The 19,968-nt window shown below is 36.4% G+C and overlaps 1 protein-coding gene across 4 annotated transcripts in view; it reads right to left on the bottom strand.

Moving 5' to 3' along the window:
• The window catches only part of PTPRZ1 (protein tyrosine phosphatase receptor type Z1), a 167,243-nt gene that overhangs the window by 15,761 nt on the left and 131,514 nt on the right, over window positions 1–19,968 (bottom strand). For 2 of the 4 annotated variants that reach the window (XM_081244031.1, XM_081244029.1), the window contains exons 13-20: window positions 18,357–18,501; window positions 11,479–11,570; window positions 8,413–8,498; window positions 5,477–5,497; window positions 5,210–5,306; window positions 2,923–3,005; window positions 1,457–1,591; window positions 772–906 (exon numbers count right to left, since the gene is read on the bottom strand). In XM_081244031.1, the coding sequence (XP_081100157.1) occupies window positions 772–906; window positions 1,457–1,591; window positions 2,923–3,005; window positions 5,210–5,306; window positions 5,477–5,497; window positions 8,413–8,498; window positions 11,479–11,570; window positions 18,357–18,501 (794 nt within the window). The remainder of the gene's footprint in view (window positions 1–771; window positions 907–1,456; window positions 1,592–2,922; window positions 3,006–5,209; window positions 5,307–5,476; window positions 5,498–8,412; window positions 8,499–11,478; window positions 11,571–18,356; window positions 18,502–19,968) is intronic. The other 2 variants (XM_081244032.1, XM_081244030.1) reach the window with 1 other exon arrangement.

Here is a 19,968-nt window from a genome sequence, read left to right as displayed (position 1 = left end):
CTGACATTTAAATCAGTAAGACTTCCAGTAAGGTGGATTATGCTCCATAATGTCAGTTGAAGGCCTTAAGAGCAAAGACTGAGGTTTCCTGAAGAAGAAGGTATTCTCCTAAAGACTGCAACGTAGAAATCTTGCCTGAATTTCCAGCCTGGAGTCAATTCTTAAAACACCCTCTCTCTCTCTCTTTAAATATATATATGTATATATATATATATATATATACACACATACATATGTATCTACATACAGATATATGCTTTTCTAAGGAACCCTGACTTATAACTTGCTCTTTTTCTTTTCCTCCCCCTTTTCAGTCTCCACTGTTTTCAATTGGATGTGTAGTTATCACATGGGGCAGGGACTTTTGTTCCTGTATCACTGCAACCATTGGCACCATGACCAATATGGTGCTAAAGCCACATCTGGCATTAAGAGACTTGGAAGAAACTTTTGGGATTGAGGTGTAGCTGTGATAAGAACTCTTTTTTTTTTGGAGCACAGGCTCCGGAGGCGCAGGCTCAGCGGCCATGGCTCACGGGTCCAGCAGCTCCGCAGCATGTGGGATCTTCCCAGACTGGGGCACGAACCCGTGTCCCCTGCTTCGGCAGGCGGACTCCCAACCACTGCGCCACCAGGGAAGCCCTGTGATAAGAACTCCTAATGCCTTTAATTATTTGTATTTTTACCCTGTTTCGGTTATACCACCTGTTTTCTTAAAAAAGGATCGAGATGTATTACTCAGTTGATGATAGCCATCATTTGTGGACTCACCTTTTTGATCTTTGTGTTTCTTAGAGTAAAAGTCCTCACAGTGTAATATGCAAGCATTTGAACACTCTTTTGAGTGACCAGAAAGTTCCCATACTCTTCATTCCCATCAGCAGGCCAGTACTGGTCACATTTTCTCTGCAAAAGAGAAAGTCAAGATGCTCTTTTCATATTTCAAATGCTTAGTGTAAGTCATCCCTGAAATCAGTAAAGGTTTGATACCATGACTCCCTCATTCTTCTAAACATGTTCTTTCTGTTCTAAGTGATTGCAGATTTGTTGTAGAGGAGAACAGAGAGAGAATTACAGGGCTGAAAGGGACTTGAGATGATCAGATTCAAACTCCCCCCTTTCAGATGAGGAAAGTGAGGTCAGATGTACTGAGTCGCTATAAAGCCAGGACTAGAATCCAGCTCCCATGAATTAAAATCTACTTCACTCTGCATCGCTTTTCAATGAACCTCATTTGCTCTGTCTTACGGAATGAAGAATGCATTTAAATAGCAGGTAGCTTGAGTTACAGTGAAACTTTCTGAACTTTAACAGTTTCCCTTAAGCTGTCATACTTGAAAGGAATCCTGATTAGCTTCCCTGACTTTTGCTGCTTCCTAATGCTGACTCTATCAAAAGCAACTTAAAGCATTTCTAATCACTATCTCGGGGATGGCATAATAGATGACCTTCATACCCTTCCTTTCTCCACAAGGTTTGTTATCATGACAATAACTTCCACATTGTGCTCCCATATCATTCTCCAGAAATCTTCAGCTGTAGATTTCAGTGGGCCTTGGGCAGCAATGTAAGCTTTTGGTCTGTTGTAGCCCTGAAGAAACAAATGACAAATGCTTCTTACCGAAAAATTTGTATGCCATTTTTATCTGTTCAGTTTCTAAGATCAGGAGATTTTTGCTATAAAAGAAAACCATAAAAAAAAAAACTTTCAAAGCTAGAGAAACTTACTAGTACTAGCAAAGACAGCAACTCTTCTTTAGTTATAATTTTTGTAAAAAAAAGAGTTCTTTTTGCACTGACACAACCACTATTCTCTGCACCTCTGGTCTAAGTGCATTTAATCCAAGTCTGTTTACTATGCTTAACATCTGGTGCTTAATTGTGCTGCTTTGAAATATGTTTAAGGCATTAGGGCTCAGTTGTCTATAATAGTCAGGAAAACTTTGGTGTTTTCTTCTTGCCCTCTCCTTGGTGGCACTGAGCAATGCTAATCATTAATAGCTATCCTTCACTTATTACTCACTGTTGGCCAAGATAGTTTACAAACATTAACCCTAATCCTTAATTGATATGCAAAATGGAAGCATCATCCCTGATTTGGAGATAGGAAACTGAAGCTCAGAGGAGTTAAGTGGTTTCCAAGCTTTCACAGTTAGCCAATGGCAGAGCTGGGATTCAAAACCAGTTCTAACTCCAAAGCTCATATTCAATCTGACATACACACTTCCTGCTATGGTAGCCTGAAGTGGCTGCCTACAACAAACCTACTGTATACTTATATTTGGTACTCACTTCTTTGAATGAATTGTTCCAAACAGCATAAACCTGAAGGCAGCTAGACTGCAAGGTCAGCGTCAGGAAAATAACTGAGTTCCACTGGCATTCAATTGACCACAGGAAAAAAACCAGTAAGTTAGTCAGTGGTCTACAGTCCCTGGAGATCTCCAGTAAGTTTCACAAAGCTGGGTATCTGAGAAGCGCTCAAGATTATAAAGGCTGGTAACTGGTTTGGAAATCATGTGTTTGCCTTTTAGCCAGTACTACCCTGAGAATTTTTCAGTCAAAATTTATCTATCAGCTGCTACCTACATAGTAATGTGCTAGGAGCTATGGGACATTCCAAATAAGCACTGATCCTAACCCTCTTATTTAAGGAGCTATAAAACTATCAGAATATATACATCCTACCTTGAATGTAATTTCTCAGCCTGAATTCCCTCTCTCACCCAGGAGATAAACCAAGTACAATAGCTTGAATGCCATTCAATCTGAAAACCTTTAGCTACGGGATCTCTTACTACTAATTTGTATTTTTTATTATCTTTCATTTAATACTTATTACTATTCTATGTACAATACCATGGTATAATAAATTCATAGTTTAACATAAGTTTCATAAAATTTCAGTTGAAACACGCTTACATCAACATAATTGGCATTGATGTAATCAGTCAGTTTGCCATCCTTTTCAGCAAGTTGTGCAAGCTTAACCCTGCTATGATCATCTGTAATAAAGAAAAGAAAATATTTCACTATAGCACGAACTGCTTTTCAGCATAAAGTTCATTTATATTTACATAATAATTTATCAAATACAATTAAAATCAGTGCAAACATCATTTACTTTAGTCAGCTTTTGGAGGATACAGAGATGACAAAAATAAAGATAAATACAACAAAATCCTCTTTCAAGGTTTCCAGTGTGGAGGGTGAGAATGGACCTATACACAGAGAGGAATGTTCCGGTGTCAAGAGAGAGGTGCAGAGTCCTAGAGGGACACGAAGACAGAAACTGTATTGGTTTGGGATGAAAATAAACATTTTCATAGAGGTTGAATCTTGAAGTTGGCATTGTAGATGGGTTTCTAAAGGTGGATACTGGGGCTGTGAACACTGCAGAGCCAGTGAAGAGGAGAGAAGAGTGACGGGGGTGTCAGAAAGCTCAGGAAGGATGGCAGCACGCATGCTCTGAATAGGAGGCTGATGGCGGAAGAAGTAGAGAAGGAAGCAGAAGGGGTCTAGAAAGTTACCGTGAATGGTTAGAGCAAACAGCTCTTTCAAAGGAAGACCTCAAAGAGGAACTATTGCAAAGGGAGGCAGGGCAACGACTGCCCAAGAACGGAGGACACGGATCCTGTACTGTCAGTGAAGAGGGGATGAAAACCGTGGTAACTTATACATGGTGCACGGTCATAATTAAATGTGTTGAAATGAGGCATTTGGGATTAAATTCAGTTCTACAGAGAAACTATAGTTGGAGGAACTGCATAATAAGAAAGGAAAGTGTCACTAGAAGGACACTTGGTGATTTCACTGGGCAGACTATTTTTTTTTTTCAAGGATGAAGAAATGAATACAGACCAAACTATGACAAGTTAAAGAGACATTCTGGGATAATAATACTTTGGTGACATTAGCAGCTCACAAAGATGCCGGAAATGTAGGCAGAAATAGATGTGTGGCCATGGAAAGATGGGTTTGGATGGCAGGCTACTTTTGCATTTTGGTTTTCAGATTTTCAGAAGGGTATTACTGGGTAAGTTTTCCGGGTTGCTTTTCTTCATCTCAAAGTAGGACTGTTATTACCTCTATCTTGCCAGGTTATTTCAGGGATGGAATGAAATGACGAATTCACAGTGCCAGGCACATAGTAGGTGTTCAACAAATGTTAATCTCTATCGGCTTCTTAATTAGCTGGTGGGTATTTTCTATTTAGCTTGTAGAGAGAATGGTCTAACAACCACTTCACCCTGTCCAAGAAGCAATTGAGTTTTTATGTGCAGCAGGATAGCTGCTTCTGTTGAGAAAGACAAACATGAAGCAGAACTTTCCATCAAAAATGGAAAGACTGGTGTAAACCTTGTGGGAAAAAAAGACAGCATCCATGCAAACTACTTAGAACTGTGATCGTAAAGATTCCCATTCCAGAAACTAGAATGGAACCAGAATTTAAATAACCAAGCTGGTAATACCCTGTTCACCTGAATCTAGGAAGGCCCACTGAATATATAAGAAAGGATTTAAGCTGAAGTTTTGGGGAAGAATGAAGATGGATTTCAAGAAATGGAGGGGGCTATAGAGGAAAATAAAAGGGAACAGATGTAAATAAGAGGTGCTGCAAGAAGATGGAAGAAACATGCTAATTTCATACAAAAAAATAGGTAAACTTGTCCTAAAGAAAAGAGCCAGAAAGCTGCTCATGGAGGAGAAAAAGAGAGGTCAGCTAAGGTAGTAAAGCGAGAGAAGAAATAAAAAGGATGAATCCAATTAACCCTTTATCAGACCCCAGGGGAGAATGGCAAGAGAGGAGGGAAAAGGGTAGAAAGGAAAAAATAGAGTCTAAAGAAAATCCCATTTCATTAGTAAATTCACATCAAGTAGGGGCATCTCCAGTGAAAACAGGACTATGGAATATAAATAATGACAGAAAACCATAAGAACAGATTTACAGGCCATGGGGTCTGAAGAAAGGACTGGATTAAAATATGAGTTGATTTTGTTCAAAAGAAACAGATGTCATTAATTGCAGAATGTATTTAAACTGGAGTGGTAAAACACTCTGTATTATCTAACGCAAGTCTCATCCCCTGATACAAAGGTCCTGAAACAGCTACACCGAGGTCTGCTGTCAGACGACTTCTGGACATTGAACTAAAAGCACCACAATGACAATGATAACAAGTCAGAGTTGAGTGAAGGATATACTTACAGGCAACAATATTTATGTATCGGTTCTTGTGCTTATTGTCAGGGTGATTGGAGCTGTCTGCTGTGATACCTAAATCAACAGTACAGCTCTGCACCTCCTGTAAAGAAATTGTACGTGTAACGTTTTAACACACATTCTTTCAAACAAAGTGCCTTAAAATAGACTACGGAAGACAAAACAAACAAAACAATCTATCCAAAAAAAATTTTTTTTATATGTTACAACTATTTCTTGGCTAAAAGAAAATGCAGTGAAATAATGCCTTACCTGGTAAAACTCTTTCAGTGTCTAATGAGGGAATGAATGCCAAAAAAGTAAAGAAATCAAATTCCACAGCACACGACAAATGAGAAAAGAAAGTGTTCATATTAGGTTTACAATGGAAAACCATGATCATGCAATAAATACATTTGTCAAATACTAACAAAACAGAATGTTTCAAACAGTTGCATGCAAGTCAAAACTTCTAACAGCTTGGACCCTTAACATTATGTAAAAGGAAAAAAATAACACTTTTAAAAGGGGACAGTGGTATAATTATATGATGAATTTTTAAAATGCTGATGAGAAAAACCACATACTTGATGACACATTTTAACATACTAGTCAGATTTACTAATCTTCAAATATAATTGTATTTGATCATGATAGAACTATTTAAAACTGAATTAGTAGTACATTTTTTTGTTTGTTTATTTTGAGTCATTTTAAAGAGTAAACAGTTTCCTATTAGGTGGTCTGTAGAGCTGTCAAAACATTAGAAATCTCCTGAAATTTGTTTTTATCATATATACTATGTCTTTTGAAACAAAATTTAGATAGTACTACTTTCTACATATTTAATTAGTAGACCTCTTTTTAATTAAAATAAAACTTCAATGGATAGAGAAAAATTATTTTGGCCATTTCTCTTTTAAAATGAATTAAAATCCTTCCCAGGGATGTCTTCTATCTAAATATATTAGTTTGGAATTTACAATTATTTAGTACATATTAAGATAATAACATGAAAGCTTTATAATTTTTGAGAAAGTATATAACTTAAATATAAATCTGATTCATCAGCAAAATGGCTCAGCCTTTCACTAAACAAGCTTTTAAGGCCTCTTCTGGAGCAAGTCATTCTGACTCTAGATTTAAAAACAATTTAATATATGAACCACTGAAGAGGTGTAGCATTATTAGTTATTAAGCTAATTACTAAGTGAATGAAAAGTTTTCTTTAATCAGACTGTGAGTTAAAGCAATGGAATTAAGAAAATACTTTTTGAGTAAAAATGTGAGGTTATTTTATTAATTTAATCATTATGAACTGCTTAATAATATTCAAAATGATTTTATAGTTGTGAAAACTGTGAATCTGCCTTTGTATATATGCTTATCAGCAACTTTTACAATAAACTGTCTAAGCAACTTTTACAATAAACTGTCTATTTTTCCTTATGGCTTTTTTTTTCTTTTTTTAAGTTATTTATTTTTGGCTGCGTTGGGTCTTTGTTGCTGCATGCGGGCTTTCTCTAGTTGCCGCGAGCGGGGGCTACTCTTCGTGTGGGCTTCTCATTGCAGTGGCTTCTCTTGTTGCAGAGCACAGCCTCTAGGCACGCACACTTCAGTAGTTGTGGTTCACGGGCTCTAGAGCGCAGGCTCAGTAGCTGTGGCGCACGGGCTTAGTTGCTCCACAGCATGTGGGATCTTCCTGGACCAGGGCTCGAACCCGTGTCCCCTGCATTGGCAGGCGGATTCTTAACCACTGTGCCACCAGGGAATCCCCTCCTTATGGCTTTTAACATCTGGAAGATTAGACACATCCTTAACATATTCTCCCTTTTGCAAATGTGATTTTGTTTGTTGGATGCCTGATAGTTTCTACAAGTTAATACTGCACCATCCAGTAACCTCTAGTATGGTAGGAAAAAATAATTTGATGTTTTAAAAATAGAATTCTTCATATTATTCCACTTTACTTAGTAGTCACTTCACACTGCTTTCTTATTCAATGTAGCTATGACTTAGACTTCTTTTAAGATTAAATTAGCTGATTTCTACTGTTTTTAATTTAGTGAAAACATATATTTCATTTCTCTTTCCTTTGGTTTCTTAAAGTTTTCTAATCTCTGGCATTTTCCTTCCGTAAATACGTTCTTGTTGATCTGATTCGTGGGAAGCAGTTTCTGCGTATATTAGGGACGGTGGTGTATCCTCTGATCAGGATCAGACCTCAAAGGGCTTCAAAGAGGGAGGTCAACTGAGCACTCGGGGCTGAGGTAAGGAGGCAGAAAAGCAATGTGATGCTTCCTAAAGGGGAGAGGCTGGGGAGGGGGTGGGGATCCCTCGATGTCTAGAATGGAAAGGACATGAGTGTTAAGTTTGAATCCCAACCCTGCTATTTATTAGGTGTTAATTAACTTCCATGGAAGTTGATTTCATCAGCAATATGAATAGAAATAAAAACAAATAACTTCCAGCGTTGGATGAAGGTAGAATGTAGAGGCATCTAGTACAATGACCCGCATATGAGGGAGTGCTCAGTAAGAGTAACTTTATGTTTTGTGGTTATTATTTCTAACTGCTGGTTTATGGCACCCTATTTTGAAAAGGCTCTTTAACTGACAGTTCCGTGGGCCACGATAAATTTGCAGTAAATTTCTCTGCCCCTACCATCTAAGATTATTTTACAGAATAATACTAGAAAATTTTTCACTGATTGTGAAATTCAAATGTTTTTTCAGAAATGCATATTTTTTTGAGAAGATGAGGTTTTACCTTGTACAATATTTATTAGGCCTTGTATAATAAGTGCTTCTGCATTTACACTGTTGTAATCCTTACAATGAAGAACTTGTATGTATTTTGGCTGAAAATTATGAAATTTACTAGTTTACTATAATTTATATAATTTAGGAAATTAAAAGGAATCTGTTACTAATTCAGATTTAAAAAAGAACACTAGAGTTCTGATTTTATGGGAGAGAAGTAACCATGTTTTTGTTTTTTCCACTTTTACAACTTGAATTTTAAAATGGAAAACTAATTTTCTAAATTGTATGATAACCATAACACATATCCTAAACACATAATTGATTATGGAACTAATAATCTTGCTAGAAGTGAAAATGGTTTCAATGTCAAGAAATAGCCTATTGCTGAATTTAAAAAATTTACTATTTTCCATATTATTTAAAATAGACATATTAAAATCATACCTCAAATTCTTCAGTAAACCCACTACTTGCATGTAAGTCTGCAACATGCTTTGGAAAGTGCTTTACTGGAATTGCTCCAACATCATCTAAGTGAATAAAAAAAATCAGGAAAGGATAATTCAACAGAAATAAATGTGCCTCTCATTTATAGAGATTTATAAAGAGCCTTCGTCTAAAACAACTTCAAAGTTCACTTATTCCTATAATCCTGACGGAATCTATGTTCAAAGAAATATTCAGCAACAATTACCAATTTTCTCTATACTTACTTTCGATCATAACCTGCATTTTAGAATTCTGATTTGTTCAGGAATCTCTTTTCCTTTCATACTCTAAAGAGAAACTTAATTTTCAATGTTAAGTTACAAATAATACCACAGCCTCACTTCTTATCAATGGACTGCATCTCTTTATGGATAACTTTCTTTAACATGAGTGGGAGTTGCCTGCAAATTCTGGGAAAAAAATGCAGAAATAATATATTTTCAATTTTACCCTGGACTAAACATAATATATCGTGAAATTTCAGTTTTATAAAATTGTATAGTTTAATGCCTCTCCGATAAATAGTCAGATGTTTACATTTGAAAACATTTTTTTCCTTCTTTCTATAAATAATAGAAAACATTTATATGCAGACTATTCATTAAGGATAATGTCAAAAACCTTTGGGACTTTTAATCTGTAAAATTTCAAGAGTTCTAACTTAAAAATATGCTATGTAAACAAAGTCATTGGATCTGTTAATTAATTGTGAAGGGGCCAAATTATTTTACCTGGTTCTGTTTTTTTCTTTTTTTTTCCTGGAAAGACTTTCTTAGATTAAACATATTACTAGTTCACAGTGTGCAATTTCACAATTTCCTTCCTCTGACAAGGAAACATCAAACACATTTCACTAGAACCAGTTATTTACATCAACAGATGTTCAGCATCTAGGCCATTTAATATTTTTAAGCTTCAGTTACCAAGAATTTGTTGATTTAAAAAAAATTAGAATCCATCTGTTCTCTTTTAGATGAGTATACCTGAATGCTAAAATTGAATTAGCGAGTTAACCTTAAGAAACACTAGACAAAGGTGTAATTCCACCTTCACACCTACAGAAGGATCTTGCCTAGAAGTAGCTTTTATAATTAGACAAGAAAACAGAAATAACTTGTCACATCTAAATCGTTAGTTCTCCTAGTAAAGCTTCGTCAAAACCACAGATATTATCCTGCACAGCTAACCTCTTTCCACAAGCAAACTGACTACTTCTCATTTGCCATCATGTCTTTTGGTAATTCTTTTACGAATTGGTCTGCAAGTAAAAGGAGGATATGCCCTTGATCACCATTCTTCTAAGAAGTAGAACAGGGGATTCTGGATTTCCTGGACAACCTGATTTTGGATTATTTTATTTATTGTTAATAATAAACTGTGTTGGACTTTGGATAATGGTATAGTTAATTTGCATACCCATGCTGACAGGATATGTAGAAGAGGTATGTTTGAAAGTGAAGGGCACTAAACACAACAGATAGCCAAGAGCAATTGGTCTCAAAATTCTAAATATGTTAATGAGAAATTGTGCTATACTAAAAGAAATAGAAAGAAGTTTAATATAAACTAGAAAAACAAAACAGTGGTGGTTAAAGACACAGAGTTGATAGAGTTGATAAAAGAGGTAAAAGAGCAAAACACTTCTTATTCCTATGCCTGTTGCAAATTACAAGGAAAATGCTTCTCTTCTTTTTGTTTTTTAAATCATGAGACTTCAGAAGATAACTTCATGTAGAATTTGAGCCTCAAGCAATAACATATGGCATCTCAGACAATTTAAAAAGAGGCTTCTGTACAAAGATGTAGAGTGGAATGTCTCCATTTGCTTTCCCTGGTTTGGTGACTCTCCGTGTCCTTGTCTTGTCGTCTGTCCTCCAGTTCTGCTTCCTTAATTCGCACATTTCTAGAAAACGTTTTTTTTTAAATTGTTACCACTTTTCATTCTGAAATGTTATAAAATGTTAATTCAGTAAGTGCCTGTGACCTTAGTTACAGTGTGAACTCTAGGGTCAGTAAGGGTCTTAAAATGACCCTGGTTAATTTTTGAATATTGTTAACTAGGTAAGTTCTGATAAAACAGTTGATGTCTTCCCAGGGATACAACTGACATTTTTACTTAAAGTATTTCCGGCAACCACACATTCTTTGTGCTCATGTTTTTCTTCTACCCTCACCATTTTAAAATTTCTTTTTTTTCCCGTAATGTAGTTAAGAAACCTTTTCTCACATACACTCAGATAATCAGAAGGGAGCTAAACTTTATCCTTATTTTTGTGGTTTTTGTCCTGTCCATCCTTACTGCAATGATTTAGTCTGACTTTTGTTGTTTAGGTTTCCATTAAAGGAATGCAAATGACTGAAAGTCAGCATTATTCCTTACTGATATTTTATTGCTATAAATATTTATGTTCTTTAACATATAACATCTGAACAACTATAAATTATTTTGTCACATTACCTGTATGGTTAAGACTGTTCAAAACATTTTTTTATTAATTACTTTAAAAAATTAATTAAATAATTTATTTATTGGCTGCGTTAGGTCTTCGTTGCTGTGCACGGGCTTTCTCTAGTTGCGGCGAGCGGGGGCTATTCTTCATTGCGGTGCGTGGACTTCTCATTGTGGTGGCTTCTCTTGTTGTGGAGCATGGGCTCTAGGCACGTGGGCTCAGTAGTTGTGGCTCACGGGCTCTAGAGCGCAGGCTCAGCAGTTGTGGCGCACGGGCTTAGCTGCTCTGCGGCATGTGGGATCTTCTTGGACCAAGGCTCGAACCCGTGTCCCCTGCATTGGCAGGTGGATTCTTAACCATTGTGCCACCAGGGAAGTCCCAAGAATGTTCAAAATTAACAAGAACAAGTTATAAACCTGAATGCCTGATACATACTATTTTGGGCAACACAAACATTTACTAATCTACATTATAGCCATTTGCAAAGTACTCCAATAAGGAAAAACCTTCCAACATCACACTTTTCATTTAACGTCTACCAGCTACTCAGGGTCACACTTTAAGCTATTACCTGAAATTGGAAAGATAGGTGTTGGAGGTGTGGATATTACTCGAGGGGATGTACTGTCCTCTAAGTAAAAGTGTGCAGTCTGGAAACATTTCCTGGAAAGAAAAGAAAGCAATTTATACTACTAGCTGGCATGGTCAGCAAGACAACTTCCGAGATGCTTAAAGATTACGATAGAAATCTCCAGAATTAAAACGTAAGTGGAAATCATCTACTTATCACCTACTTTTACAAAACACAGTTATTAGAGAATTTTATAGCCTCCAAATTTATCTCAGCTTTACCTGTACCAGATGAAGAAGACTGAGAAGATATAAGACATGGTATAAGCAGAGATGACACTTGAACTTGGCAGTTGGTGCCAAGGAGTCGGACACCTCCATGCCCTAGTTACTCTTCCACTGTTGCCGTATACCAGGATGTCTTGCCATCTTGGACAGGACCAGAGTGGAAAAGAAAGCCTGTCCAAAGCTATTTTCACTCAATATTTAAGGGACCATGCCGTTCTGAGGATATTCAGCTGCTAGCAAAAGGCAGCAAGCTGTGACCATGTAGAAATGAAATTCTACTGTGGTAACATTTTGATGAAAAAAGAAGGCAGCTTTATATTTTAAGTATGATAATGCAGTAATAACAAAACGAAGTGAGGAAATAGTGAGCATATAACCAAAAACAGGGGTGATTTTCCCTCCAACAGATGCTAGCCTTGATGAGAGTTTTGAGTATGAATATATCTGGAATCAACGACAACCATGACCTAAAATGTCACCTGAATCTATTTTCATTCAGATAATAAGAGTAACATCTCTCACTACAAACAATTGAGAAGAGCAAAGAACCAACTGCTGCTGTAAACTAATGCAAACTATCTTTAATTTAAAAAATTTTTAAATTAAAACTGCTAATGACACTCTTTGATGTGGGCCATTTAATTTATTTGAAGCATTACTCATGAGTGGTTAAGTTTAAATGGAAATATCTGTTTGAGTGAAAATGCCAATCTCATTTTCCATTTAAAAGATCCGAGCGACAGGGTATTTATCCTAATGAGCTTTAACATAACATTTGTTCTTACATGACACACTTCAATTTGTGATATTTTTTTCAATAATCATTTTCCTGCATAGAATTCTTCAGTGGCTTCCCACTGGAATTAGAATGATATTCCATTATTTCAGCAAGGGCTAGAAGACCCTCTGCCACCTGGTCCCCTCGCAGCCCAGCGGTTTCACCTCCTACAACTCCTTCCTGCACCCACTAGGCTCTAGTCCACTGGTCCTTTCTTTCTCCCGCTAAGAAACCCGCCAGGATCATCTCAGGGCCCTGGTTCTTGATGTTCCCTCTGGCCACTTGCCTCTTTCCCATCATTTATGCATTGGCTAAAATGCCACATCCTCTGAGAGCCCTTCTCTGACCACCTGAGCTAAAAGTACCAGCCCTGCCAGCCAAGTCACTATTCTTCCCGCTTTTGTTTGCTTTGTGGCACTTATCACTGTCTGAAATACTTTATTTATATATTTGTTTATTCATGTTTCATAATGTTGGTCCTCCCTCAACAGAATGTAAGCCCCCAAAGGGCAACAGGTACTTTGTCTTAAGGCACTGTTAGTCTTCAGTGCTAAGAATAATGTCTGGCATGTTGTAGGTGCCCTGAAATATTTGCTCAATGAATTCACTGCTATAATTATGAATAGTACAAAATTATATAATATCACAGCCAAAAAAAATTCAAAGGCGACGATATGCATAGCAAAAAACTAGCCCTCTGCTGTGATGTTATAACCTTTAATAATCAAGCCTGTGAGAGCATAGATAACTGACAGAACACAGGAATGTCTGCAACAGAGAAGAGGGGATGTAGAAGGAAGATGAGTGGATGTAGAATCAACTGCAATGTGGGGTCAAAGGGACCCTGAGCGAGGTTCATATCCTGGAAAGGGGAAAGAGCATGGCAGACTCATGAGAAATGGGAAAGATGAGGGTCACAGGTCTCATGATAAAGAAACTATCCTACTGAAAGTCCACATTTGAGCAGAATTGACACCAGACTGGAGCAGGAACTACATGGAAAGTGTGGCTTACCTGTGTAACCACAGATGTAGTATTTTCTGACACACTGATATGGAAACACTGGATTTGATACACCTGCTTTTAAGATCTCTGAATTAAAACCTCCTTGATTCCTCTAAAATATGGTTACACAAGCCGGTTGAAAGGGTTTCTATTTATTTTTCAATGAATCTTAAAGTTGTAAAATACCTTAAGGGACCTAGTGCAATATCACAGCTGATACAAGAGTCCCTTCCCTAGCATCTCTGGCATATTAAAAAGACCCAGTTTGAATACCTTCAGTGACAAGGAGCTTACTTCCTTATGAACCATCTTTAGTTACTAGACATTTCTTGTACTAACTCAAAACTCATTCCCTTGCAAGTATCTCCAAATGGTACCCAAAGAGGAGACCCTCCTTTTCCAATGTTACGCCTCCTACTGTTGATATTTTTTTTGTATCGAGCCCCAAATCTATCTCCCTGTTACTTTGACATATTGGCTCTAGTTCTGCGCTTTACAGATTTTTAGATTATAGTACCCCAAATCTTTTAATACCTAAACCCTACCTATCTGTGATCCAAACCTTTTTTGACTTTTCTCCTTGAAGTTTATATCCAATAACACAAACATGTTGTAGATCATTGAACATGTCTTTTCCTGCTCTAACTCAGTGATTCTCCTCCCTGCTTTAAACATGGTTCTTCTGACCAAAATGCCTCAGTCACTAATGTGCCATGCAAACACTTCCTTTTTAAAGACAACTCAGTGGTTTCTTCTCTGTGAAACAGCCTCTCATTTCCTAAGCAGACTCTTGCACTCCAGCTTCTGTTTCTATTGTACCCAACGCAAATCTCCATTCACACTCACCTTAAGACTGCTTTGAAAAGTATGCTTAATTAATCCAAGGATGACCTTCACTTCCTGGACATTATTCTCCATTATTTTATTTTAAATATTTTAATTAATTGGTGGTTATAGTATTTTGCAGTATATTTGTTTTGTGCTTTTATCCTTATTACGTTTTGTTTTTTTTAAAGATGGGGCCATGTCTTTTGATTTACGTAGACTCAATTTTTAATGCAATGCCAGGAGTACAATAGGTATTAAGTGTTGAATGATTAGATGGATTTCCAGTAGTAAGTAAATTCCACCAACCATAAAGTATTCAGCTGCATCCTAGACTCTCTTGCCTACCTGAGCCTCAAATGAGATTAACCTAAAATTTCAAAACATTTGGGAGGGAGAGGTGGAATACATAGCTAGAGAAAAAAGAATGGAGAGATGGATGGATGGATGGATAGAGGATGTGTCTGAGAGAATGGGAAGAAGGTAGCATCTCTTAGAATAGGAAAAGGTAAATTAAAACATATTAGTATAGTGGTTTAACATGTTGCTAATATTCATTGTAGTATCTGGGTATATACCAGCTCTATACTTTTCAGCTATGTAATCAAACATTTGTTGGTTTTAGAAAATAAGTGGTCTTGTAATGTTACTTGCATTAATAAGTAACAAAAGAACCTTATAAATCATACCAATAAGCTTAAAAGTGGGAAAAATTAAAATTAAAATAGTACAGGATAAATTCTGGATGAAGATCATCTGTACATGGCTTAGATACACTTTATAGTACAGTCTTACCTAGGAAGTGACATTCTACTTAAAAGGCAGCATGGTACTGGGAGGCCTCCATTCTGGGTTGGTAGCTACTAGTGACCCAAAAATTTAAACTTAAGATCAAGAGAGAATTCATATTGCTTCTCTTCCCACTCTCCCCAGCCAGAACAAGTGTGTCTACGGAAAGTTCTGTTCTATATAGCTTTTGTTGAATATAGCCTTGGTATTTTTCAGATTCTAACTATTAAAAAAGCTCTCCAAAATTTACCCTCAAGAACTTCTTGAAAATATTCCTTATGGAAGTAATTTTGCGTTTTAAAACCTATGATTTGGCTCACGTAAATTATACCTTAAAACATCTGGAAAATAATTTCAAGGCATATTATTTAATGTATGACAAGATTCAATATCTAATGGTCCATCTGTTCTGTATCAGCAGTGAATGTCTTCACGTCTGTGTGCTAAGTGTTGATAACTATGTCTCCTGCTAATTATCACTCAGCCATGAGGAAAAAAGTGATGACTGTTTTAAACTTATAGACATAGGTCCTATCAATCAATGTTAATCTGATTATTTAATTTACACCTTTTCATCACAGTATTTAGAATTAAAAGCTAGAAACGTGTAATTATGATTCCAGTTTTTGGGGTCCTTATACAAATATGAAACAACATTCATCATGCTGTATTCATCACAGAGACCCTAAAGAAAGTCTGACTGCAATCTTAAAGATGATCTTTCCCCCCAAATGGTAAAAAGAGGAAAGTTTCATTCCTAGATGGGTAAGTGACTTGCCCAAGGCCATATAACAAATGTCAGGAAGAACTGGGAAAGGGATCCAGATTTATCACCTCTGATTTGTTCTGTCTTCCTGCTACGACATGCTTCTTCTCAAGGTTTACACAAAACATGAGAGACCGAGTTAGATACATTAGACGAAAGAGAGGATTTATTATACCACTTTGCGATTATTTTTTCTCCTAAAGAATTAGGTCAGAAAAGTGTTTTAATATATAAACTGGAAAAACGTATAAGGACCATACACCTATTAGGACTCTTGGTATGCCATCAGATTTTTAAACCTTTCTACAGGCTGTAGTTTCCACAAAGGTCGAAAATGTTTCCATATTGGATAGTGAAATCATATTGCTCACAAATGCAGCTACACTGGAATTTGAATAATTCACACAAACCTTGAAGAATGCACTAACATTGTCATTTTGTAATTCAGCAAATACTACCCCTCGTGTATTCGTGTTACTGATCTAAAAAGTTACAGTTGGAAGTGAATCAACTTCAAATGGTTGTGAGTTGGACAGATATGTGAAATTTGTAAGAGTAACAAATCTTATCAGGACGTTTGATAGTTAGATATAAAATATATACATAGGGCTTCCCTGGTGGCGCAGTGGTTGAGAGTCCGCCTGCCGATGCAGGCAACACGGGTTCGTGCCCCGGTCCGCGAAGATCCCACATGCCGCGGAGCGGCTGGGCCCGTGAGCCATGGCCGCTGAGCCTGCGCGTCCGGAGCCTGTGCTCCGCAACGGGAGAGGCCACAACAGTGAGAGACCCACGTACTGCCAAAAATAAAAATAAAATAAAATAAAATAAAATAAAATATATACATAAAACCCTGAGTCCTCATATTTTATTTATTTATTTATTTATTTATTTTTTTTGCAGTACACGGGCCTGTCACTGCCGTGGCCTCTCCCGTTGCGGAGCACAGGCTCCGGACGCGCAGGCTCAGCGGCCATGGCTCACGGGCCCAGCCGCTCCGCGGCATGTGGGATCTTCGCGGACCGGGGCACGAACCCGTGTTGCCTGCATCGGCAGGCGGACTCTCAACCACTGCGCCACCAGGGAAGCCCGAACACTCATATTTTAAACTAACACTCCGTACTCACGTTACATAAGACCCTGCCTGGAATGCCCTTCTCCTTTAGCTCCTGTTTCTGAATCCTATCCAGCTCAAGCCTGACATTTTACATTTACCCTGCCCATTCTGGCTTATCAAGATCCCTTTTTCTCTGACCTCTCTTAGCATTAGAGATTTCAGCTGCTATGCATACATTTTTGTGTAATTTTTTACAAATTTTGCATGGAAAATTCTTTCTCCTCAATAAGCATAAATTTCTTGACAGTGGTGATTCTCATTCATTCATTCATTCATTCCTTTATACTTTCCCATAGTAGTTCGCAGAGTACAGGCACATGGGAAACAGTCAGTAAACATACTAAATATTTTTGAATAAACTGAGAGAATATATTTTGGAATAACACAGAGAGTGGTGATATGAACTTACAGACAGAGGTTGCTAAAAAAAAAAAAGAAATTGATTATAAATCTTCTGAACAAAATTCTCTTTAAAAACAAAAGTATAAAGTACTAAGCTATATCCTTTCTTAGTTTACAGGTATGATTCCTTATATCATCATAAAGTCCTTGTTTTCCAACAGACACAGTTATAACAGTTATACTGATTTACAGTGTGCCCCTAGTAATTGTATTACTTTGCAGTGTGTTCTGCTTGCTGTAGGATGGGAAGCTTACAGTGGGTACAATTTTCCTTGTCCTTTAAAGGTTTCAAGAGATTATTGATAAGAATGAAGCTATATCTCATCTTCAAGGCAAATTATAATGAATTTAAAAATCCCATCCATCTTAATATAGTCATTTACTTTATTTTCAAATTATATTTATATTTTAATGCTTAATTTTTACCTTTGTGTATGGGTTATTTTTTGTATTAGTATGCAACTGATATGTATCTTGTACAAAATCTGCTGCTATAAAAGTATATTTCACTATATCAAAAACTATGTTTTCTAAAATAATAACTTTTAAAGTTATAACAGCTGGAGCATTTAACTGAGAAGCTTAGATTTATATTAAATCCTATGATAATGTTTGAATGCTAATTAGATTAATATGAAAGTGCAACTGTCAAAATACTGTATTAAATATTAACTGAAGCCAAAGCTCCTCCATTTCACCTTTAATTGTTTGACAGATGTATGAAGAACAGTCAAATATTTTATTATTATGTCTTTGGATTCACAAATTCACCTTACTCATAGTTACCTGTATAAATTAATGGTAACTCTCAAGTAAAGGGAATTTTCAATATGCTTTGAAAAGCATTCAGGTAAAACAAAGGCAAAATCTGAGCTTTATGAAATGCATATCCAAAACAAACACTCAACTTACCTCCAGTAGATGAGAATACCCACAAGAACCACTAGACAGATAAAAGTCAGGGCTGACACGATCACAAGGGGTATAACTGCCTTCTTCTCGGATTCCAACCCCTCAGCTAGACCAATACGAGACTCATGGCTACTATTACTGGCCTCTGTAGTCGGAGAAAATTGAGAAAGTTGATATTTAAGCTTAAGGAAAAGCACATTTTTCAACCGAATAACTGCAATCTTCACTGCTGTTGCTTACCTTTAAAATTTCGACTCTGTGAGACAAGCAATGTCTATGATCATAAGCTAATTTAAGTAACACAAAGCTTAAAAAGTAAGGCAGGCTATCCAGTTGCAAAATAAGTGAGTCATGGGAATGAAATATACAGTGTGGGGAATTCAGTCAATAACTATGTAATATTTTTGTACGGTGACAGACCGTAACTAGACTTATGTGGTGATCAGTTTGAAATGTACAGAAATATCAAATCACTATGTTGTGTAACAGGGACTAACATAGTGTTATAGATCAATTATACTTCAAAAACAAACAAACTAATAAACTCACAAAAAAAGAGAAAAATAAAGTAAGTCAGCCTATCAGAGCTGAAGAACTATAATATCCCAACAAAGATTGGCACCCTGGAAGAGGTGCCATGGCAAGAAGTATAATATTGCCTTGAAAAGCTTATTAAAAGGGAAATGAAAATATTAAAATAAGAAAACTATTCAGTTTCTAAATAAAATGATCAGGAAAAACAGTGCTACTTACTGAATCACCACATATAATCTTGATTTCCCAAAATTAATTGTAATGAAAATATTTTTAATCCCCCAGTTAGGTAAATAATTAGGAGCAATTAATAATTTCATGAAGAGAGAATCTTAGGATAACCCTCCTTACATTAGGATAACCCTTCAATCCAGCAAACTACTTAACATTTAAACGTAGGTTGCTTTTAAGATGTTATTTTGAATGCCCTTACCAACTGTTTTTCTTTATCAAAAATAAAAATACTATTGCATGTAAATTGAAGGAATGCACAGATCTAGGAAATTCTTTTTAAATATGCAAGTGTAAATTATGAAAAAGTCTAAATTCTGTCCTTTGGTTAATTTTAAAAGATGGCAAATAACTATTTTTGTGACCAATCAGGTACATTATTATTCTAGCATTTTCAAAATCACTGCAACTGAAGCTATCATTCTAAGTTGTTAAAAAAAAAAGAGCTTCAGAACTGCAGGGTGTCAGTGGCCAGTCACAATTCTTCCCTTTTACTTTGAGGTGTGTGCAGTGTGAAACCAAGATGACTGAACATTAGAACCATTCTACCAGGATGATTCGCTGACACTGCTACAAAGTAACAGCCCTTATCCTGTCTACCTGTAGAACTTCTGGAATAACTAAGTTTAAGCTCCTCATCAGAGTCTACTTTGCCTCCTACACATTTGGTACATTTGGTGCTTTTATACCAAGTATCTTACTCTTAGTGATATGAGACAACAGCAATCTATTTAATTGAAAATATTATCAATTTAGTTGAAAATATTTGAGAATAAATTTGATAGTCACAAATTCATAAATATAGCATTGAAATATATCTAACTGGAGAGAACTTAAGAGTTAAAAT

Source organism: Mesoplodon bidens (assembly GCF_964165515.1).
Source record: "Mesoplodon bidens genome assembly, chromosome: 9".
Taxonomy (NCBI): domain Eukaryota; kingdom Metazoa; phylum Chordata; class Mammalia; order Artiodactyla; family Ziphiidae; genus Mesoplodon; species Mesoplodon bidens.
The sequence above is the reverse complement of the archived record's forward strand: the minus strand, read 5'-3'. Positions and strand labels throughout refer to the sequence as shown.